This window comes from Lycium barbarum, chromosome 8 (assembly GCF_019175385.1).
Source record: "Lycium barbarum isolate Lr01 chromosome 8, ASM1917538v2, whole genome shotgun sequence".
NCBI classification, from domain to species: domain Eukaryota; kingdom Viridiplantae; phylum Streptophyta; class Magnoliopsida; order Solanales; family Solanaceae; genus Lycium; species Lycium barbarum.
The window spans coordinates 128,841,258-128,866,311 of NC_083344.1; the positions used below are offsets into that span (position 1 = coordinate 128,841,258).

Below are 25,054 nucleotides of genomic sequence, written 5' to 3' on the forward strand. Positions count from 1 at the left end.
CTTTTTGTATTATATTTCTGTTCCCAAGGGGGGCAGTAATGTCAATCTCACATAGCAAAACACAGCTTTAAACACAACACTGAAAATAACGCATCGGCACTCAAGCCCTAATTCTCTCTCGCTCTCTGAAGGTCAGATCTTAATTCAGTTCATTAATTATGTGTTTAATTCACTATTATTGCTACTCTTGAGCTGCTATTAAATAAAATTGAGTTAGAATCACTCAATTGTGTTTAAAAATGGTTAAATTTGATATAAAACTTAAATCAATCGATATAATTTTTTCTGGGGTCAGTAACTTCAATCGATATCAATCAACTGCACGTCAATCCTAAATTAGTTCGGTTCTAATGATTAAGCTGTTTCTAGTAGTTAGGAAGTTGTTTCAGCTATTGGAAAGTTAATCTATGCATATGTTCTGCCAGTGGCGGACCCATGTACAATTTTTGGGTGCTCCAGCACCAATTAAATTCAGTCACGGAGTGTATAGCTGTATAGAAAATATAAAGGAAACAGATATAAATAGTTAATAGAGCACCCCGAACTCAAAATTCCTGGATTCAGCACCCCCGAACTCAAAATCCTGGGTCCGCCAGTTCTGCTCTACTTAGGAAGCAGAGGAAGTGTCTGTGTTCTATAGATTGTCTAAGCCTGAGGATGCAACTAATAAGTAATCATCCTGGACAGTAGACACAATATAATGTACCCTAAAAAGGGATGAAACATCTTAGAGGAAGTTAGAAAAAAAAAATGGTATTTTGAATTTTGAATCACCAGGGGACTAAAAGTGCTCAAGGGTCGCTGTTTACTCCGGGAAATGGGTGGTTTTCGGTGATGGGGTTTACCGTATGACCCACAAAGGAAGAAAGACCCCGTGGGCAAGTTCATGAACGTGTGGTGGATGTATGGCATGAACGGGATCTCTTTGGGTTTAGTAAAGTATTTGAGCTAATGGTGTAACTGATTTGATTGTCAACTTGTATGTGTCTGTTATTAGAGATACCTAATTAGTGCTAAGCACAATTTGAATTCTATCCATGTTTCTTCTAAAGAAATTAAAAGTTTTGGTAACAATGTAAATGTCTTAAGATATCCTGTTTAGGCTGTAGGAGTTGGGTGCAAATGGCAATAAACATGTCACGTGTACACTTTTACTATTATCCATAGCTTCACTATTTCTCGGTAATAGCTGAATTTGTTGCATATTTACCTTCTTTCTTACTTGTTGATTTTCCATTACTTACAAATGAGATACGAAGGCATAGTTTTGCCAGTAGATGGTAGTGTTCTCACTCGTGGTTGACTCTAACTTTCTTTAGGAAGTGATGTTTGTGATCAAAATGACCTAAGAGACTCTTTCATTCTGAATTCTCATAGGTCTGATCCTTTTCTTAAGCTGGCTTTCCACTGTGACTAAATTCTTGTCTTGCACGTGCTTAGTTATTCTTCGGCATAATGTGACTTTGTCATGCATATGAGGGGCCTATTTTATTTCGATGCCATTAATTGTTTTTATGATTCAGGTCAAAAATGACAGAGCCATCAAAGGTCATTCATGTTCGCAACGTGGGCCATGAGATCTCAGAGGTAGATATCTGGATTGTGTACTGATTACCTCCCCCCCCCCCAAACACACACCCCCCCCCCCAAATCTCTCTCCCTCTCCCGCTTGCTCTTTCTTGTCTTCATTCTTAGACAGGCATCTATTCTAGTGAGTAAAATGCGTGATCTGTGAGCTCCCTGTATGCGTGAACTAGAATTATTTTGCTTTACTATGTTCGAATTATTTTCTCAGCACCATTCGTCTTATGGCTGCTTCATTGAAAGCAGAGTGCTTCTAGCATTATACCCTCTGTTGCACTACCTGTTTAATTAAGACCCTACCGTTATACTATGACACAGATACCGCTAATTTAATGGAATAACACGTGGCATCACTTGAACATAAAACCCACACCCAAACCCAATTTCAAGACTATTTTTTTCTTCTTTGTATTAAAAGCAAAGCCTCTAAATTGCTGCCATGGAATTTGGTTGCTATTTTAGAAAATAGCTCATCGGGCAACAAAATCGAAGCCCTAAAAGTTTTACGGGCTCATTGACGACCCCATTTCAGATGTTGGTCCCCAATTTTTTTAGCTAAAACATGACGGAAGTGGAGAATTAATGGGGAATTTTCAGGGTGGTTTACCATCTCCGGCGTGCCAGTGATTTCTTTTTTGCTCTAATCAATTGCTCCCTTTGCATATGTATGAATCTGTGTATTGTATGTCAGTTTCTGTCTATCTACTAGACTCTTACCACTAGTCTGATCGTCCATGAATTTTCAGGGTTGTTTACCATCTCTGGCATGCCAGTGATTTCTTTTTTGCTCTAATCAACTGCCCCTTTTGCATATGTATGAATTTGTGTATTGTATCACTTTCTGTCTATCTGTTAGATTATTACCACTAGTCTGCTCCTCCATGGCTGTGTTTTCAGGCAAAGCAGCAATAAAAGCACACAAAAGGGAGGATTAATTTCTTAAATGCAGAGTTATGGGGTCTGTTAAATTCTCTATTATAAAATAGGGAAGATAAGACGGTGTAAGGCACTTCTCTTAAATATTTAGGTTTAAAATATACTTTCTTAACTCAATGTGGGGTAAGTGGGTTGGGTAATGGGTACAGCACCAGTTTCTCCAAAGGAAAAAAAAAAAGAAAAAAAAAAAAGTGGGTTGGGTAATGGGTAAAAATTTAGGGGTGGGTTTTATGTTCATGTGATGCCATGTGGCTTTGCGTTTAAATTAGGGGTATATTTGTGTCATCGTATAACAGTAGGGTCTTAATTAAATGGATAGTGAAACGGAGGCTATATTTAAACTATTTCAGATAGCACAGGGGTATATTTGGCCCGTTTCCGTTTTACTTATTATATTGTACTATTTCCAAGATTGAGGTCATTTATGTAATTAGCTAAAATAGCCCGAGGACCTGATGTGCATGTCAGAAGTACATACAAAACGAATTCCCACAATTAAGATTTAAAAATAAAAATAAAAAAAAGATAGGAGAGTTTGTGATAAATGATTAAAACGGGCAACACACAATGGGTTAGCATCCCATTCTTTAGAACTGCCGTAGAATGATCATTTAATTTGAGGAGATTATTCTAGCACCTATCATTGAAGGTAGAAAGTTCGCGAAGTGTTTATAAATCATTCTAAAGATCTGGTTACATTAGTTTTTTTGGCTTCTCTGCATTTGATTTCCACCTCACTTGAATGTCCAAAAGAGAAGCAGTTAGCATTATGCCGCTTTAATTTGATGTTAGTATTAACACAGTTTGAAGGATGGGAACACTTTGTACTTTGTGGTAGTAAATATTTACACCTGAGTGGAGCAGCAAATCCTTCCTCTTCTTGGATTTCTTTCTACTATTAGTTCTCTTTTCCACTCTATTGTGACTAGCAAGAATGTGATGGTATAGGTATGCAATGATTCCTGTGTTGTTTTTTCAGAATGACTTGCTTCAGCTATTTCAGCCGTTTGGAGTCATTACCAAACTTGTAATGCTTAGGGCAAAAAATCAGGTGCTTCTTTTATATATTTATTTTGATTGGCAGAATGATTCGAGGAAGTTGCTGTCCCTTTAATTAATTATATTTCATGGACGTACAGGCCCTCTTGCAAATGCAAGATGTTCCTTCTGCTGTAAATGCAATGCAGTTCTATTCAAATGTTCAGCCCAGCATAAGGTACCTTCTAACAGAAAACTTTTATATCCAACTGGGATATTTATGTAGCTTCTCAAACTACTATGTTTGCTAAGCTTTCAAGAGCTACACTTTGCTACATCTTCTTGTTCATTGGTGGCATCATTTTGCTTGTTCATAGGGGGAGAAATGTTTATGTACAATTTTCATCTCATCAAGAACTGACAACCATGGATCAGAATACCCAAGGGCGAGGTGATGAGGTCAGTGGTTTTTTTTGTTTTATAAGAGGTGGCTTTGTGCATCACTTATATTGAACTCAATACTAATGGTGTCCCTGGGTGACATACTCATAAACACCCACCCTTGTCGACTTTAAACTAGAAAACTTTTCAAGTATAATTTGTGGTTTGCATTTAGCCCTACATGCTTTACAGATTCGTTGCATGCTTGAAAGAGATTTCTATTATTTACTTGAAGTTCAGGAGCACTAATAATTTTTGATAAATACACAGTTCACTTCCAATTCCTGGTTGGTTAGATAACTATGTGAAGCCCATAGGGTAATAAATGATTTCACTCGTCATAAAAGAAGCCTTCAGAATTGGGTGTATATTTATTCAAATGAGTTAAGTAATGGTATCTCAAATTCATAACAAGTGGATGAACATGGCTAAAACTAATGTATAGACATATTATGGAGACACCAAGAGAAAATTTGAGATTTTGTGATCGCATTGAATGGAGAAGATGAATTAACCTGTTAGATGTTTGCCTACCTGGCACCACTCTTGCGCCTGGTGCTTATGGTGTTACAGATCTAAGGTCTTAACTGAATGTTCTCTCTCACAATTTCTGACACTAACGCATTTAATGCGGTTGGAGGTGCTCAAAAGGTATGACTTTTAGGGGATAGAAAGGCAAGCAGAATGGTAATATAGATGATTGGATAGTTCCAGATTGATTATGGATTTGAGTAATCTTATTTCCCAGAAACCGATCTTTTTCACTGAAAAAACAGAGTCCATGTTTTGGAAAGATTGTGTATTGTCCAGGAAACTATGGTCTTCTCGGTAACCTGAGAGAGAGAAAACAGGTTATTGAAGGGTAACTCCTCATTTGACTGAGGGTTAAAGACAACAATTAACCTGTTTTACTTAGTCCACCAGTTTCAGTATCACCCCTAAGATCCTTTACAGTAATTTATGTACTGTTACTATCCTAAAGCATTGAGAAGCAACATTAGTGCTCATCTCAGTTTGTACCTAATGAGCACTTAAGAGTCCTATTCTTAACTCTTCTCTAAAGGCAGAGATGTGGGGCCTCATTTGTGCTTGAAATTACTCAGAACCATATCAAAAGGAAACAAAGCACCAGTTGCTATGTACAAGTCAATATTTCTTTTCATGTATTTTCTTGCTTTTCGCATGCTTTTCTGGTCTGTCTGTATACTTCTTTTCTACTTGCTGAGATGAAATATTATTGCAATAGTTCCTTCTCCTTTTCTTCACCTATTCATTCTCTTCCCTTCTCTCTCTTCTGTCTCTATGCTGCTCTGCTGTACGGCTCTCTGGACTCTCAGCCTAATCGAATTCTCTTAGTTTCAATACATCATGTGCTATATCCTATGACTGTGGATGTGCTGCATCAAGTTTTTTCACCTCACGGAATTGTTGAGAAGATCGTGACATTTCAGAAGTCGGCTGGTCAGCACCTTCAAGTTTTCTCTCTCTATGTTCTAATTTCTTCTTAATTTGTTTCTCATTCTGGATTTAAAGATTGGCTAGAAATTTGATCATGGATGGAAGTCTCGCACTTCTTTGTTGTGTTATATGATTCCAATTTTGGATGTAACTATTTAGCTTCTTGCTTCAATTGTTTCTGGAGCATATTTTAAATTCTATTTACAAAACTTGCAGTCTTTGCTCCATTTCTGCATAATCTTTTACTCCTTCTGATATTTGCTATGAACCTTGTAGGTTTTCAAGCTTTAATTCAGTACCAATTACTCCAGAATGCTGTTTCTGCTAGGAACTCTCTCCAGGTATGCTTTGTGTTGCATAGAGGTGTCTTATCATGAGACGATTATTTTGTGCAGTTTATTTATCTTAGATAGTGAAGCTTAGTGCTTACAAATTTTTTAATAGGGGCGTAATATATATGATGGCTGCTGTCAACTTGACATACAATTCTCAAAGTAAGGTTTTAATCCCTTTAAAATTGTGCTGTTCTTTTTTTCTGCATGCACAAATTTGCTTTTTTAAGCCTGTTTTGGAAATGCATTATTGTGTCGATGGTCTATCGGAAACAGCTTCTCTACCCCACAAAGCTAGGGGTAAGGTCTGCGTACATCCTACCCTCCCCAGACCCCACCTGTGGGACTACACTGGGTATGTTGTTGTTGTTGGACATATTTGCATCTTTTCTCTTATGGGACTTCACCGTGGCTAATTTTGTGATTCAGCCTAGATGAATTGCAAGTGAGCTACAATAATGAACGCTCGAGGTAAATTGTTATTGCTTTCTTTCTTTCCCTCTTATACATATTGAAAGAAGCCTTTCTCTTCAATTAGGAAATATTCATGTCCTGCATTCTCAATCTGTGCAGGGACTTCACCAACCCAAATCTACCAGCAGAGCAGAAGGGCAAATCGCCTCAGGTAGTTTCCATTGTTTCTGTTTTTAGTTGGACTTAAGAGTCTCCCAATATAGATTAAGTTCAAGCTTTGTCATTGTGTAACAGCAGGGATATGGAGATGCAGGAGGCATGTACTCCTTGCAAGTTTCTGGGCCTCGTGGAGGTGCTTAAGTTAAAACTATTTTATTATGGTGATTGTGAAATTTTCCTGGTCTAGTGTTCTCAACTGTTTTCTCCCTTTTTGTTTGTCCAGTTGGATTTCCTCAGGTGTGCATCTCTCTCATCAAATGTGAAGTATTTAACATCTCTTGGTTATCTCCCTCTGTGCAATCAGATCCAGGGGCACACTTTCTTTCTCTCACTTTCTTGTGTTCACACACAAATTTCCTTAAAGCTCTAACTTGATTTGTCTTTGCTATCATTTGAATAGATGGGAAATGCTGCAGCCATTGCAGCTGCCTTTCCTGGCGGTTTGCCCCCTGGCATAAGCGGGACAAATGATAGGTGTACTGTTCTTGTATCTAATTTAAATCCAGATGTAAGATTCTCTGTCACATTAGCCTTTTGTTTGCCCCTTTTTTGGACCCTCATTCCAGGATCGCAGTTTTATCTTGTTCTTTGAATACCAGAAGACGTCTTTTAAAAAAAAAAAAAAAAAATCTTTTCCTGATAAAATTAATTCTAAGGGTCATGGTTACTTATCTTGATTTTTCCCTTACTGATTGGTTTTCCGTTTTACAGAGAATAGATGAGGACAAGCTTTTTAATCTGTTCTCCATTTATGGAAACATTGTCAGAGTTAAGCTCCTGCGGAATAAACCAGATCATGCTCTGGTTCAGATGGGTGATGGCTTCCAGGCAGAGCTGGCTGTGCACTTTTTGAAGGTCTGAGTGATGATATTCATTTTGAATCTATATTTCTTTATTTTATTTATTTATTAATTTTTGAATTTTATTTGTTCCTCACTATGGTGTCAGCAACCAAGATACCATTTGGAGAACCTCAGAATTTCACCGAAGTTAGTTTTTGCCCATAGCACCGAGTAATATTTTGACAAGTATCTTATTCAGGTGTAAACTTAGCACCAAGCTACTGCCACATAAGCTTTACACAAAGTTATAAAATGGGAACAACATAAAATCCTATGTCAAATTTGCATAGATGATTGGTTGTTGCTTGTATAGTCATGTTTCTCTGCTTTTTGTTTATGAGGATGTTCCCTATCCGATCAATAAATTATTTACTTCATTTGGTTGCTCCTTCTAATCATGTTTCTCTACCTTTTGTCTATGGGGGGATGTTCCCTATCAGATCAAGAAAAAACATTCACTTCATCAAAAAGCACGAGTTTGATGACTCCAACGAAGATAAAGTACCTAAAACAACTATTCAAGACTACTAGACGCTCCCTCGTTCAGTGTTTCTTAACAGCCTTGCAGTTGTACTCTCTTTCCTAGCTTGTGTAGCATATCCCTTGCATTTGCACTAAGTATAGATTCCTGAATTTTCAGTGAGTTACCGGATGACATGAGTTATACCCCAGTAAAAGATGGTTAGTAGATTATTGTTGTTCATCAAGTTTGGACTGTAGAACCGATCCATTAGTACTGCAAGCTTACCTGTATTTAAGCCTTGCATATCTTTTGCTTCATATTAATGTTGTTCGCATTATTGTGCATCTTTGTTAATTTCTCCTGGTATTTTGGATATAGGGTGCCATGTTATTTGGCCAGCGTTTGGAGGTCAACTATTCGAAGCACCCAAATATTACTACCGGACCAGACACACATGATTACTCGAACTCAAATCTCAATCGTTTCAACCGGAATGCTGCCAAAAACTACCGGTATTGTTGCTCCCCCACCAAGATGATCCATCTGTCAACCTTGCCTCAGGATGTGACGGAAGAAGAGATAATGGAACATTTGGAGGAGCATGGTCCCATTGTGAACACTAAGCTTTTTGAAATGAATGGGAAGAAGCAGGCTCTTGTTCTTTTTCAAAATGAGGAGCAGGCAACTGAGGCACTGGTGTGTAAACATGTTACTTCCCTTGGCGGTTCGACCATTCGGATTTCGTTTTCTCAGTTGCATAGCATCTGAGTTAAAAGAACACTGTGGTACAGTATACTGAAAATATACATTTGAACAGTGTCTTTTGCTTTTGTTGTGACTTCAGTTTCTTCCTTAACTTGAGCTCAAGGTATATAGGGAGATTGAAGTGTGTTGTACTTTAATATGGTAGTCAAACTTCTTCAATAGAGATAATGTTTTCATCAGCTAAAGGGGATGAACTTCCTATCAGGATTTTTTTCCATATGTTAGGCTCAAACCTGAGATTCCTAGTTAAGTGTGGAGGAATTCTATTCGTCAATCAAAATCCTAAGCTGAGACACCTGGTTAAGAATGTAAGAATTCTCTCCATTCCATCCTTTGGTAGTAGCAGCAAATTGTTGCATATATTTAAGTATTCTAAGGTTTATAGTTTTGGATTCGTGAAGCACAATTTAGACGCAAGTATAATGCTTTTTATTTGTGTTTGACGAGAAAAATCCAATGAACATTTGAATAATTGTGCAGTCGTCCTCTTCAGAAAAAAGGGGTTTAACTTTGACAAGTATTTGACGTCGTCTACACGTATTTGATAAATAATTCAAAAGAAAATCAAAAAGAGGAGAAAGAGAGAAAAAGATCCAAAGTATAGTCGTATTTATTGATTTTCAGAGGGACATAAATTATTAACTCTGTATAACAAGCTCATCGTTCAACTTTATACTATTTTAAGTGGTTAATTTATTTAGTAATAGGCATTTGAAAATACACACAATTATTATTTTTCTCAAAATTTGAGTTGGAAGTAATGAGAACAAATCATAATTGGAGTGTCTAATTAAAATTTACACAAATTTAAGGGATTATCAATATATTTAGCTTTAATATTTATTTCACTTCAATTGACAAACTTTTCATAATTTATACTCCGGCGTCTCAATTTATTACTATGTGTCATACATTTTTTTTTTAAAATTCATCTCACCAAAAATATCTTTTTTTTATTTAGAATAAATTAAAAAATTTAACTTCTCATATTACCCGATCTTTCTTTTCTTTTACAAAAATGTAAATAAAATAGCAACGGTTTAATATCTCTTAAAGAGTGTAGGAGCACTCCGAGAGGTGTCGTGACTTTGGATATTGTAGGAGGATAAAGACTGAGGCAAGTAAGGGTGCTATTCGCAGGATGCGCTGGGGAAGAGCGATCGGGCCAGACGAAATCCCGATAAAATTTTGGAAGAGCGCATGTGTCACGACCCGACTAGGGGCCGTGACGGGTACCCGGGGCTAACCACCGAGCACCACTCATTTCCTTTCTCGTCATAGTCATTATACACTTATTTCCCATTTATATACTCATAATCATAAGACAACCATTTTTCATTTGAAAACATAATTAATTTTACATACACAAGCCCTTCGGCTATCAAAATAATAATATATATATATACAATTGTAGCATCGTGAGACCATACTACCCACACATGCGTATCTACGAGCCTCTACTAGAGTACTAGACATATGGACGGGACAAGATCCCGTCGTGCCCAAAATACATATACATATATATATATATATATATATACAAAAGAATTAACCAAGTAGTACCTCCGGAACAATGGAGTGCTCTCAAATCAGCTGACAGCTCCTACGAGTCTGGATCAAGCTCACCTCCCTGTCTACCTGTGGGCATGAACACAGCGTCCAAAGAAAACGGACGTCAGTACGAACATTATACAGAGTATGTAAGACAAGAACGAAATAAACATAATAGAAAAATCATGAGCCATAAGAGGAAGGTATAACCTGCATGAGTTTCATAGGTGCATACATTTCATACATATATCGTATATTTATATAACCGTAGTACATATGTCATCACAGCGCATATATCATCACATCATAATCCTCATCGTTAACCCGCGTCCGGGTAACCATCATATGCCGCCCACTAGTGGTGTCATGTCCGGCCCTCTAGGCACGGTGTAATCATAAGCAGCCCGCATTAGCGGTGACATGTCCGGCCATCTAGGCACGGTGTAATCATAAGCAGCCCGCATTAGCGGTGACATGTCCGACCATCTAGGCACGGTGTAATCATATCGTCACATAATCATTCATAACTTAACATTTTCATTCCTCGCGTAAGTATATCACAAACTTACATTATTGACCATTTCATAGACATATCATGACTTAGCATCCTTATACATTTATCGTTAAGACATACATTAGAACTTGAAGACAACTATGGCTATGTCGGGGTGACATAAGGTCATGAACCCCCGATTCCATTATGGAGTATTCATAAGTATCCGGCCTCACCTTGAAGGGAATAGTGTATAAGGTGAGTGTATCCGATAAATAGCATCATTAATTAGATAGGAACATCATACCATGAACTCTAGGATCTTTAGACTTAAGTTCAGCATCATCATTATTGGACTCGTAATGTATCTCTTATCTCATGTAGCTATTCGTGAACATAGACTCTTAGCTTTCCGGGATATAGAGGATTCATGGAGAAGAAGGAGAAATCATGTCATTTGATTCATGCCATAGAAAGAAAGGACTAGTCTCACATACCTTTTACGCTTAACTAATCTATTGCTTGCTTGTTCTCCTTCAATACCCTCGTTTCTACCTTCAAGAGAATTCACATCAACATTAGTTAATTGGCTATAAGAACGTGTTACTATTTCTAGGGAAAATTGGGCAGCATTTCCTTTGTTTCTACTACTTTTCTCATATTCTATATCAACTCTCAAACGTTCATAACAATATTCACAATATTGCAAACAACAATCATCATTCATTTACATTTCTCACAATTCACCATTTCCCTTCAATTTCTCCACAATTATGGTTATAGCTCACTATCGCGTTTTCTCATATATAATACTTATTCCATGGTCTAAATGTCATTAATAACATATTTACAATCACAATATATCGATAGTCATGACTCAATCCAAACCTTTACCCAACAATGTCACTATTCCCATATTTATGACCCATTTTCTATATCTTTCTACAATCCATGTGTTTTTAACTTTCAACACCTTAAGCAATCAAGAATGATCATAAAACTCACCTTGGATGATGGATGAACAACACTTGAGTGAAGCTTCTCTTCTTGCACCAAAACCCTAACTCACTTCCCTTGAGTTTTCTTGGTGTAGATGAACTTTTATTAGGTTTCATACACTTGATTTCATGGATTTGGTATAGTTGATTATGATTTTCCCTTGGTTTCTTATTGATGGACAATAGAGAAAGTTCTAGAGGTTTCTTGGTGTGTGGAGAAGTGAAAATGAAATGAAATAAAATGAGAGAATGGTCCTTATATGATTTTAATTTCTATCCCGACCAAGATATACGGACCAACATACGGTCCGTACATTTTATACGGGCCGTATGTATGGCCGTATGTTTGGTCCAGAGAATGATGTCCCTCTTGGCTAATTATACGGCCTAACATACGGCCAGTATAATTTATACGGCCAGTATGTTGGGCCGTATAATGCCCAACTGTTCCGATTTCGTTTTCGTCGACTCGTTTGATCTCTAATCCTTATGGAACCTTCTTGACACTTGTTAAACACCTCAATATCAATCTAAGGGACGATATCACTCTTCTCTAAGACGTCATTACGCCATCATTAACTCGTCGCCCATAATTCTTACCCGACACGCAACATATCCTTTGCTTTCCTTGTTAACCTTCTTCCTTTACGTCTAATGTCTTTGAATCTCGATTAGGATCATCAAATGCTATCTCTTACTTATCAAAACATCGTATACGTTGTGCTCTTCGCTACCCTATTCACTGTACGTTAACGGGGAATTTTCCAAGGTGTAACAGCATGCAAGGCAGGTTTGGAGTGGCTGACAATGTTGTTTAATGTCATCTCTAAGACGGCGAAAATGTTCGAAGAATGGAGGTGGAGCACATCGATGGCTTTGTACAAAAGAGGGGGGGGGGGGGGGGGGGGGGGGCATTCAGAATTGTAACTACACATGGGTATCGAGGTTCTAAGCCACACTATGAACGTTTTGGAAAGGGTGTGGAGATGTGGGTAAAAAGAGGCGTGTTTATCTCCGAGAACCATTTTGGATTCATGCCAGAGCGCTGGGCGACAGAAGTCATTCATTTTGTAAAGAGACTGATGGAGCAGTCAGAGGCGGACCCAGAATTATAAGACGGTGGGGGCCCATTATCTTAACATAAACGCCAACAAAATTTTTAATACCATCAAATGACATAGTGCAGTGAATGAGATTATTCCTCTCTTAACTGGAGATCTCCGGTTCGAACTCTGATTCTTGATATGGAGCGCTTCCTCTTGAATGAGCCCATCGTGTGTGAAAATCAAATAAAGTCGGGTACCGCAAGTGCCAGACACGGGTTGGAGAGAAAACAACACGATATTTCTTTAATTTTTTGTTATTAGTTTCTTGGGGTCATTTGGTACGCGGGATAAGGAAGGATATTTCGACATTATATTTTATACTTTATTTTGTTGAATGTATAAATTTATCCGGGTAAATTCATATCTTTCACCAAACAAAATATAAAATTTATCTAAACTTAATTTTGAATAACATATCTTATTATTTGATATTATTTTATTTTACATAAGCAGTGTCAATCTCAACTATTATAACGACCAATATATCCCTAGGGTTTATTGAACCCAAATAAACCTCACGTTCTTTCCTCAACCAACAAAAACTCCAAAATGTCAATCGAATCAACGCCGCCGGTAGAAAACCTCACCCTAAACGACACCGTACCAGAATCCAAATTCTCACAACGAGTCCCAATCCGATCCATCGTAACCCGACCCGACGGCGGATCCGGACTAGCCGGACACGTCATCAAAATCGGCGGTTGGGTTAAAACGGGTAGAGAACAAGGCAAAGGTTCATTCGCATTCCTGGAAGTTAACGACGGTTCATGTCCATCAAATTTACAAGTAATAGTTGATGCATCGGTACATAAATTAAGTGATTTAGTATTAACTGGTACTTGTGTACATGTTGAAGGTGAATTGAAAGTTCCACCTGAAAGTGCTAAACAAAAAGTTGAATTACGTGTTAAGAAAGTGTTATCTGTGGGAACTGTTGATGCTGCTAAGTATCCCTTGCCGAAAACTAAGTTAACGCTTGAGTTTTTGAGAGATGTTGTTCATCTAAGATCCAGAACTAACACGGTAATTAATTATATCTCTCTCTTTTTTTTTTTTTTTTTTTAACAGTTTTACTCCTCTTTGATGTTACAATAATTTATTAGATTAGCCCATTCACGTTTATACAAGGCTGATACATTATGTATAATTCTTTCCCCGGGTATAAACTGAAATATGGCCACGGGGTGTAATACTGTAATTATGTCTAATCTAATTTTTACTCTTCTTAATGTTACAATAATTTGTGGGATTACACTGGGTATGTTTGTTTGTTGTTGATGTTATAATTATTTATGGAAAACATACATAAATATACCCTTCGGCCATCTAGTATATACTACTTGTACACTTCTGCTGTATAGGTAATGTATGTTATATGTATAGGAAAGTATATTATATGTATAGATATGTATATTTTTTTATTTGAAAACTGGTAAATTATATTCCTCAGCATTGAGATAACTATTTACAGGCGTCCTAAAAAGTCTACCAACTGTTCTGCTCCCTCTACATTTGCTTCTTTACCTCTATATTATATGTGTAGATATGTATATCATATGTATATTTGTGTATCTAGTATAAACTATACACTACCTATACACTATGGAGATATATTGTAAACTTGATGGCTGAATGGTATTTAGCTTTAATTTTCCCATAATTTATTGTAGAGGCGGATTAATGATACAGTGCAATTAATAAATCTGCGTGCAAGCATTTTTTTTGCCTGTGCTGGGATTCATCCCGTGGGATTTGCTCTTAAAGTATTGACTGTTGGGCTCACACCACATAAAGTATTGACTGTTGGGCTCACACCACATAGTACAATTCAATATACATACATTATTAAACAATTATTTGCACAAAAGAATTGGGTGGTTTAGCGTATGAATTTATATTGTGGATTGTTTTGATTTTGCTTTTTACAAATCTTTGTAATTATCTATCTCATTTCTGTAATCTTGGGTAACTTTCTGATTTTTTTTTTCTAACGGTCCACCCTTTTTGCTTGTTCTATGTTATTGCATCAGTGTTCTTGATGTGAACTGCTTTATTTCTTTGAGGCTGTGTGTATCAAATTATCAATATCACTTCGTTAATCAGTTTTTGCTTCCAGATTGTTCTTCTGGTGGGTTCTTGATTTAATTCATAAAAAGGACTGGTTTTTGTTTTTGGGTTTTGCTCAAAATCTTTGGGTTTCATGCTGGGGTTTTGTAAATCTGTGTACAAGCAGTATCCATTGCCGAAAACTAAGTTAACGCTTGAGTTTTCAAGGGATGTTGTTCATCTGCGCTCGAGAGCTAATACTATAATTATCTGTCTCATTTTTACTCCTAATTGATTTTACAATAATTTATTGTTAACGATACAGCATAAGCACACACCTTAACAAGTAAATCTGCGTACACACAGTTTTTTTGCATCTGCTCTGATTCATCCCCATGGTATTTAGTGGGCGTTTGGACATAAAATTGTGAAATTTGAAAAGAAAAAAAAAAACAGTAGTATTTGTTTTCTAAGTTGAAAATAGTATATGGAAATTGCAGTTGTGTTTGGACATGAATACAAATTGGAGTTGTTTTTGAGTGACTAGGTGGGCATTTGGACGTAAGAATTTTGAAAGTTGGAAAATAGTAGTATTTATTTTCAAGTTGGAAGTGGTGTTTGGAAATTGGAATTGTGTTTGGAGATGAATACAAATTGGAGTTTTTTTGGATTTTATGAGTGATTTGCAGTGAAAATTGCGAAAACAGTTTTTTTTTTTTTTGAGTTTTTCGAATTCCGGAATTCAACTTCAAGTTGAATTTCGGAAAATTGTACAGTTCTATGTCCAAACAGTTCTCCGGAATAATATTCCGTAAAAAGTGAAAACTACCCATGGCCAAACGGGTCCCATTGGAGTGAAAATTGTGAAAACAGTTTTTTGGAGATTTTCGAATTCTGAAATTAACTTCTGAAAAAGTGTAACAATTCTATGTCCAAACAGTTTTCCCGGAATAAATTCCGGGAAAAAACTTTCCATGGCCAAACAGGCACTTACTCTAATATTATCGACAGTTGGGCTCACACCATGTAGTGCAATTAAACACACACACACACACATATTATTAAACTGTTATTTGCAGAAAAGAAGTGGGTAGTTTAGCGTATGAATTTGTATTGTGGATTGTTTTGATTTTGCTTTTTCCAAGTCTTTATAATTAGTACTCATCTTAACTGAAAGAAGATGTGAGGTGGCATGTGTTGGATCTGAAAAGAATTTGATCGATTTAGAGAATTCATGGCCGGACCCAACTAGTTTGGAATCGGGATGTAGTTGATTTGTAGGGAACAATTGGTTGTATTCCAACATAAATTCATATTTACTAAGTACTTAAATTTAAATGTAATCATTGGGTTAACATGATTGTGGATCTTTTTTATTATCGGTTAACATGTTTGTGAAACTTGCCACTTTGCTGCCCTTACCTGTTGCCTGTTGCTTCTTTGACTGCCTATCTTGCCACTTCGCTGGCGTAATTTTTTTCTCTCTAGCCTGTCTTCGTGTCTTGTTTTATTTGCTTTGTATCTTGCTACTGTGTGGTCATATTTTTTTCCTGCAGCCCTGCTTCATTTTCTTTTCTTTTGAGCTGAGGGTCTGTCGAAAACAACCTCTCTACCCCACAAAGGTAGGGTAGGGGTAGGGTCTGCATACATCCTACCTTCCCCAGATCCCACTTGTGGGATTACACTGGGTGTGTTGTTGTGTTAGTGAAACTAATGTTTTCTGATAAGAATCTACTTTTTGAGCATATGCATTTTCTTCTAGTTCTTATTTTTTCCTCTCTGAAACATCTAAGAGATAGAAGTGAACAAAAAAAGGCATTGCTTTGAACTCCTATCTGTTTGCTGACGACACTAAATAGTGGATTATATTAGAATCTGTCGTTAAATTATTTAATTATAATCCAGGATTTTCCATTTTCAGATTTCTGCTATTGCAAGAATCCGTAATGCCTTAGCTTATGCCACCCATACATTCTTCCAGCAGAATGGGTTTCTTTATATCCACACCCCAATCATCACAACAAGTGATTGTGAGGGTGCTGGTGAGATGTTCCAAGTTACTAGTTTGTTAAGCGATGCTGAAAAATTGGAGAAGGAGCTGAAAGAGAATCCCGCTCCTTCAGAATCTGACATTAAAGCTGCTGAGCAACTTGTCAAAGAGAGAGGTGAGGCAGTTGCTCAGCTAAAAGCTGGTAAGGCGAGCATGGAGAAAACTGATCCCAGTATTGCAGACATCAACAAGAAAATCAGTGCTGCAGTTGCTGAGCTACAAAGAGCTAAAGAGAATCTCCTGAAGTTGCAAGACAGATTTAAATTGGGAGAAAGATATAGACTCTCTGCTGGTATTCCTAAAAAGGATGGAAAAGTTGATTACTCTGAGGATTTCTTTGCACGACAAGCTTTCTTGACAGTGTCTGGCCAACTCCAAGTTGAAACCTATGCCTGTGCACTTTCTAGTGTGTATACTTTTGGACCAACTTTTCGAGCTGAACAGTCTCACACAACTCGGCATCTTGCGGAGTTCTGGATGGTGGAGCCTGAAATTGCTTTTGCTGATATCCAGGTATTCATGTAGTAATTGTGTCATGGTGCTATATACAATATTTTCTAGAGCAAAATGTCTAGACAGATAAGTTTCACTCAGATACGAAATCAATTTAAACTCGCGGTCTCTTACATGATAAAGTTTCAAGTTCAAATAGTTAATGAATATGAGCGGCACATGAATGACAATAAAGCAGAAAGGTTACATCAGACGCTACATCTAGCATATTTATAGAATTTCTGAAGGGGTTCTTGTTGGGTTTCTTTAGTTTCCATTACTCAAATTTGTATTCCTTTGGCAGGATGATATGAATTGTGCTGAGGCGTATGTGAAGTTTCTGTGTCAGTGGTTACTTGACAATTGCCTTGATGACATGGAATTTATAACTAAATTTGTAGATAAAGATGCTCTGAGTAGACTTAGAATGGTTGCCTCATCAAACTGCCATAGGATAACTTATACAGAAGCCATTGGCATTCTAGGGGTAGCAGTTACTAAAGGGAAGAAATTTGAAAATAAAGTAGAATGGGGGATTGACTTAGCATCTGAACATGAAAGGTACTCTTTTTCCATAGTCTGCCTATTGGATCTGCTCTGTATTTCTATAGCTATCTTGATTCATGATTTACCTTGATTCTAGATATTTGACCGAAGAGCATTTTAAGGCACCTGTTATTGTGTACAACTATCCAAAAGGGATAAAAGCATTTTACATGAAGGTGAACGAGGACAATAAGACAGTTGCTGCCATGGATCTGCTTGTACCAAAGGTAGGCTTGTTGAATCTGCTTGCATGCGGGAAGACATACCCTTTTAGTCTTAAAATAAGCAGGTTACACTTCAAAAACGTATAGATGAATGCTTTGATGTAAATCAATGGAAAGTAAACTAATTTTTTGCAGCTAATGCATAGATTTCCTGTTAGAGAATCAGTAGCTGAGCTGAATATCTGTTTGAAATGGTGGTGCTCGTCTGTCGAAAATGTTTTGAAATCTCGCAAACAATTTCCTCAAAGGTGTTTGCTTAAGCTTTTTCAAGAGGGATTTGCATAAGCTTAAACAAAGCTTTTCCCCAAAACTGTTCACTCGTATGAGTTCCTATCTCTCTTGATCTCACCAGAACATTGTTGTTCTTGGAAAAAACGAAAAAACAAAAATTGGTTACTAACTAAATCAAACAGAATGTTGCCCGTGCAGTGAAGCCACCTTTTGGCTACAGGGAAAGGAATTGTACGTCTGACCAGCCTGCATGCCTTTAGCTTTTCTGGAAAGTATATACTAAGAGCAGAAGAATCAGCTGTATTTTTTCTCAAAGAACAGATACACTTACCTGCAGTGACCCTTCCAGCATCTCCCTTACAATTTTACATTTCAATGTCATGAGTAAACTTGTCTGCCGCTGCATAAACAAATGTTTGTGTTCCTCTGCAGGTGGGAGAACTAATTGGAGGAAGCCAAAGAGAAGAGGATTATGAGGTCCTCAGAACAAGGTATGACAAATTTGCTATGTAGTAGATAAAGCAAGATTATATATCTGGTTCCTATGTTTGGTGATTAAAATCCAGAATTTGATTACTGTTTGTTTGGCCTACACTTTGTTCTTAGGTGAAAAATAATTACTAATTAACTTAAGGTTATGACAATGAATAAATGATGGAATTTTGATGATATTACCCTTTTTTTAATTACAGGATACTGGATTTGGGTCTACCACTAGAGCCATATGAGTGGTATCTGGACCTGAGGCGCTATGGTACTGTAAAACACAGTGGTTTCGGTTTAGGCTTTGAACGAATGATTCTTTTCGCCACCGGGTTAGAGAACATTCGGGATGTCATTCCCTTCCCCAGATATCCAGGGAGAGCTGATCTTTAAATGATATTGATTGTTATGGATGCCTAGTTTTTTGAGATTATGATACCATTTTCTCACATTGCTATTGTTATTCAAGTCAAACAAATTCAGATACAAGAAACCTATATCATCTTATAGGCCGGCCATTGGTGGCTTATTTCATCTTATATCCCGAATGCTTTGTCACTTGTGTATGTGATCTTTATTGATTTGATTAAATCAAGTCAAATTTTCCACAATCTGAGCAACATTTTATAGGATTTCTGGAGAATTATATTTTTGAAATGTCATGCCTTAAAATCCTGCACCTGATATTACAGCATGTCTGTTGGCCATTTTCTGAACCATGGATGTATAGAAAACCGATTATCATTACTTTGGGATATGGTTTACAACAACAATTACGTCTTAGTCTCAAAACAAGTTGGGGACTTTGGGATGTGATTTCGCCGAGACGCCTGCTAGTTTCTAAGAACATTAGATCACCAAGTCGTGTATATCTAAATTTAGTTTCCGAAAAAATGAAATCAAGCATGTAGGGGAAGAAATACAGAGGCTTTCTTCATAAATGCTTATAAGACTCTATAGCTATGTCGACATGTCGTTGTTTATCTTTCTTCTTTCTTGACTTGAATTGACAGACCGAGTTGATGGAGGATCAGACAATATTCGAAAAGAAAGGAATATCAAAAGTAAAATAGAAGTCAAACAAAATCATCAAGAAAAAACAAAAACACCAAGACTTACGTGTTGCATTTCTGATCATTATATCCGAGAAAACAAACATCACAGCTGCAACAGACAACTTCGAAAACTTTGATTGGTAAGTCTTGGCCCTTTCATTTCTTCTTATGACACAATAGCCCGAATAAAATTATGGAAATAATTGTATTGAGAAACGAAGGTTCATTGACATTTATGGCCCTATTTTGTGTTGGTTTTTAATTTTTTTCCCGCGCATAAAAGATACTCACTTTTTCGCGGAGCATAAATTTTTATTTTCGTATCATAATATCACACAAGTTATGCCTCGCCCCTTAAAAAACTTATGTCCTGCTTAGTATAAGCTCGATTGCTAAAGGTACAAAATTAAAGATCAGCTCATTTGAAGGAAAAACTGTGCAATTTCTTCGAAACGAAGAGTTCTCCATGAAGATCTTGAGGATGGTGATTAGAATCGAGGTCTCTCTCATTTCCTGTGTTTAAAATGTGCTACTGAATTAAGAGTAGAGATTAAAATCAAAATAAAGTAATAAATTAAGGTGCACAGTGATAATTACTTTCCCATGGGACAAACAAATAGTGGGTTAATTTTATATTTTTTCCCATATCCAACCCATGATGATAAAGACAAACCGTACAACTTTCTCACACATTCGCGGCCCTTTAACCCAAATCTAAAGGCTAGAAAGAGTTATTTTTACCCCTAAGCTTCTTTATCTAATTTACTTGTTGCAACAATTAATTGTTAGTTATCTTCAATTTGTGCGGTGAAATGGATAAAATCACTTTATTAATCAAAAAATTTAAATTCAATTGAATGAGTACCTGATGTTAAAAAGTGTACGCAAAAAAAAAAAAAAAAAAAAAGGTTCTTAGATAGGTTTGAAGTTAGTTTTGAAATTAAATTCGGAATAATTAGTTTTAGCTTAACCAATTGTTCAAAAACTAATTTATTTTCTGAAAACATAAGCTATTCGAAAGGAAAATACACTTGTTAACCAAAATCTACAACTAATGTGGTTTTAGCTTAAAACCGGATCAATTGATTTTTTAGCCTACCACGCAATATCAAGACAAAATTTATAACGTAACATACACTTGCATTTTATGTATATTGTGTGTGTATAGATATACATATGACGGAGGCAGGTACACAAGTTTTAAGTAAATTGATGCAAGGCGGTTAGATATGTTTAAGGAAATTATGCATAAAATTTACAAAACAAGATACCAAAGCAAATTCCCAAGAAAAAATCTGACATCATTTATCAAAATTTATTAGGGAAGTAGAATCAGAATCTTTTTTCCCCAAAATATATATTTTTCGTTTGTAAGTTTTAATGCCAAATAGTGTAAATTTTGTTTTTAACAAAATTACAGACACATATTCACCAATAGAAGGACCCAATCAAACAGAAAAATATGGTGGAGTTTTTTACTTTTTTTCAGTATAGAAATGAATGGCCGTGTATTTGAGAAGTCATGAAAAAATTAAAAGCAATTAAAAGAGTACTTACGGACAAGGAAATGGATAACAACATAAAAATTAATAGAATGAGTGCGTGTGGTTCGGAGTGAAGGGGAGAAAAATAAATGGACAAACAAGTAAAAATAAAATAAAAAAGTGTTTCATTATCTTTCTATTTGGAGTACAATATAGTAAAGTAACTACAAAGCAGTGTTTAAAAGGTGAAGGCGTGCGGCGAAACGTTTTTTTAATATCGGGATATGGTCTGTAAGTCTCATAAATTTTTAAAATGTTAATTTAGATTTATAAATTAATAAAATAGATGAATAGAACTTTTATCATTTTTGTTAAAATTTTTTGAAGATTAACGGTGTTAAATAGGGAATGTAACATATGATTTGAGTAAGAACTATCTGGCAAGTTTCGAGCCTTAAGAATTGTAGTATCCCAATACCCAAATATCATATTTTGAAAACTTATAAATTCATTATTAATTATTTATATCTAATTCAAATCGTATGGCGATAAAGGAAAAAAAATGAATAATTTGCCTCTTCATCATTAAAACAATTACTGTTAGGTGGCATTCGGACTTTGAATTTGGAAATAGTTAGCATGTGTTGGGGTTCAATGTTGAAAGAACTGATTCTAGAACCAATAAATGTGGTGCAATGATTAGAATATTTTCACCCTTAATTAAAGTTTTCCAATTTGAATTATATAAACGGAGGATTTTTTTATAGCACGAATCAATGAGTTTTAAGTATGATTAAAAAAAGAATAATTGACTTTTGAAATAAAGTGTATTTAGATTATTTCCCCTAGATCCACATGTTGGAAGAAATTACTACTCCTGCTGTTTCAATTTATGTGTTATGCTTTTCTTTTTAGTCCGTTTTAATAAATGCAATACATCATTGTTTTTAATTAGTTAAATTTTAAAATAGCTAATTAATTTTAATAAGATGATATATAGTCACATAAATTTTTATAAATTATTTAAATCACAAACTTAAAAAAAAAAAAAAAATTAACAATGTGTCTAGTCAAATTTAAATAGGGATTGCAAGTTAATTTAGGAATGCGTGGGCTTAAATTTAAAAAGGAAAAAGGGGGACCCAAAACCGAATAGCATACTATGTATTGGTATTGGGTTGAAATCAGCTAAAAAGTCTAATGGAAACAAAGAAAGATTTTGCTTTGAAGGACCAATCTAAATTTAGAGCCAAACCTAAAATCACTTAAGGTCCTTAATTCTTTTACTACTATTTATTGCCTAATTTAAATGTACTCTTTCCTGCATGGGTCCATAGCTTCTCATCTTGATGTACAATGGCCTTTACTAATTTTGCTAAAGTAGTTTCATGAATAGATTATTTTATTTACTAAACTGTTGTATACTATTAAAGTTGTATACTATTAAATTAAATCATTGAATGCATCTCGACCGACTTTCAAATACTTTTTCTTTTTAATTTCAACTTTAATTACTTATTCTTTTCAAAGACATACTTTAATCATATAAAATGTAACTCCATCCTTTTTTGAACCATTTCATTTATGATTAGTTACTGAATAATCTCTCAGTCCCCCACGTGTCAAAACAATACAAAAACAGATTTTACACCAATGGATTATGTAACATATTTATATATGTTCATGACAAAGGCAAATATTAAATATTAATAGTTCATTTTGTCAAGTTTTGATAAGCTAAAAGTGTTTCTATTTTAAATATTTATTTTTAAAAAGTTTAGGTGTTTGATCGAATTTTTAGAATCTTTTTGAGTAAATCATAAGTAAGTGCTTCTCAAATTAATTTACTAAATACACATACATCGACTAACTAATATTCTTCAAAAGCACTTTAACTCTTGCAAGATAGAGAAATTCTTTGATAGAGAACTTCTTGGTACGAGCAACCAAGAGTGTGGCTTAACACATGAAGTAAGTTGAGAATTACAAGGTCTTAAGTTCAAATTTTAGCGAAGGTAAAATCATTAAGTAATTTCTTCTCACATGTTCTTGATGGACAGTATTACCGATACCTATGCTGATGAAAAGAAAAAAATTTGGTAGAACGTTTTTGCTGTGAATGTGGATTACCAGGATAAGTTCTACACACTAGATAATTCAAAAAAATGTTCAAGTATTGATGGATAGTAATCCTGATACCCATGCTGATAAAAAAAAAAACTTATTGATATAATATTTTTGGTGTGAGTGTAGCTTAGCAGGATGATTTCTGCACACTAGATAATCCAAAAAAAACCCATATGTTCAAGTCTCAATGAACAGTGTTAACGATACATGTGCTGACGAGAAAAAACTATTTTTCTATAATGTTTTTGGTGTGAGAGTAGGTTAGTAAAATAAGTTTTGAATACTAGATGATCTGAAAAATTCCATATGTTCAAATACTGATAGACAGTGCGATACTCGTGCTAATAAAAATTAACACTTTTTAGTACAACACTTTTTGGTATAAGTGTAGATTAGTAGGATAAGTTTTGAACCCTAGATAATTCAAAAAAATTCATAAATTCAAGTCTTGATGGACAATGCGATACATGTGCTGACAAAAAATAAAACTTTCTGGTACAACATTTTTAGTGTGCATGTGGATTAGTAGGATAAATTCTGCACAATCCAAAAAAAAAAAAAAATCATATTTCAAGTTTTGCTGACATTTTTTTTGGGTAGAACGTTTTTCGTGTGAATGTGGATTACTACACACTAGTTATTCACATAGACTAATTCAAAAAACCTCATATATTCAAGTCTTGATGGACAATGTTAACGATAGCTATGTTGATGAAAAAAATAAAACTTTTTGGTATAATCTTTTTTGGTGTGAGTTTGGATTAGCAGGATGTTTTGAATACAACATAATCCAAAAAATATCATATCAAGTCTTCTGGACAGTGTCACTGATACATCTGTTAATAAAACTATTTGATACAACCTTTTAGGTGTGGACGTAGATTAGTAGAATAAGTTTTGAATACTAGAAAAAAACTCATATGTCCGAGTCTTAATGGATAGTATTATCAATACATGTGCTGATAAAAAAATAAAACTTCTTAGTACCAACTTTTTTGTGTGAATGTAGGTTAATAGGATAAGTTTTGAATACTAGATATTTCAAAAAATTTCATATGTCCAAGTTTTGATGGACAGTGCGATACCTCTGTTAATAAAAAAATTTAAAAACTTAGTAACATATTTTTTGTCTGAGTGTAGATTAGTAGAATGAGTTTTGAACACTAGATAATCCAAAAAATCTCATATGTTCAAGTCTTGATGGAAAGTATTACCAATACATGTGCTGATAAAACAGAAATTTGGCACAATATTTTGTTGTGAATGTGATTAGTAGGATAAGTTTTGAATACTACATAAACCAAAAACCTCATATGTTCAAGTCTTGATTGACAGTGTTACCGATATCTGTGGTGATAAAAAATAAAACTTTTTGGTAAAACTTTTTTTGTGTGAATGTAGATTAGTAGGATAAGTTTTGAATACTATATAATCTAAAAAATACCATATGTTCAAGTCTGGTTGGACAGTGTTGCTAATACGCGTGCTGATAAAAAATAGAAAATTTTGATACCAACATTTTTTGTGTGAATGTAGATTAGTAGAATAAGTTTTGAATACTAAAAAATCCAAAATTTTTATGTATCCCAAGTCTTGATGGACAGTGCAATACATGTGCTGATAAAAAAGAAATTCATATAGAGCCCGTTTGGATTGGCTTATAAGTTGGCTTATAAGCTGTTTTCAGCTTTTTTGAGTGTTTGGCTGGCCAGCTTAAAGTCATTTTATGCTTAAAA

The 25,054-nt window shown here is 35.3% G+C and overlaps 2 protein-coding genes across 4 annotated transcripts; both read left to right on the forward strand.

Annotated features, from left to right (window-relative positions):
* Positions 1 to 35: 35 nt before the first annotated feature.
* LOC132607356 (polypyrimidine tract-binding protein homolog 3-like) lies at positions 36 to 8,611 on the forward strand. Of its 3 annotated transcripts, none has more exons than XM_060321289.1 (15): positions 36 to 131; positions 1,524 to 1,587; positions 3,500 to 3,571; positions 3,660 to 3,736; positions 3,876 to 3,957; positions 5,277 to 5,400; positions 5,674 to 5,738; positions 5,842 to 5,891; positions 6,159 to 6,200; positions 6,303 to 6,354; positions 6,438 to 6,495; positions 6,586 to 6,599; positions 6,763 to 6,870; positions 7,074 to 7,217; positions 8,046 to 8,611. In XM_060321289.1, the coding sequence occupies exons 2-15, from the start codon at positions 1,531 to 1,533 to the stop codon at positions 8,433 to 8,435; spliced, it is 1,335 nt and encodes a 444-aa protein (XP_060177272.1). In that variant the 5' UTR covers positions 36 to 131; positions 1,524 to 1,530; the 3' UTR covers positions 8,436 to 8,611. The 3 variants fall into 3 exon arrangements, with proteins under 3 accessions (XP_060177272.1, XP_060177274.1, XP_060177273.1); XM_060321291.1 differs by having other exon boundaries at positions 6,441 to 6,495; XM_060321290.1 differs by lacking the exon at positions 36 to 131 and adding an exon at positions 1,321 to 1,377.
* A 4,442-nt stretch (positions 8,612 to 13,053) lies between these two features.
* On the forward strand, positions 13,054 to 19,263 carry LOC132607357 (asparagine--tRNA ligase, cytoplasmic 1-like). The gene is made up of 6 exons (XM_060321292.1): positions 13,054 to 13,603; positions 16,548 to 17,189; positions 17,473 to 17,729; positions 17,812 to 17,941; positions 18,602 to 18,660; positions 18,862 to 19,263. Exons 1-6 carry the CDS (start codon positions 13,130 to 13,132, stop codon positions 19,043 to 19,045), a joined length of 1,746 nt encoding a protein of 581 aa, XP_060177275.1. The 5' UTR covers positions 13,054 to 13,129; the 3' UTR covers positions 19,046 to 19,263.
* The last annotated feature ends 5,791 nt before the right edge of the window (positions 19,264 to 25,054 follow it).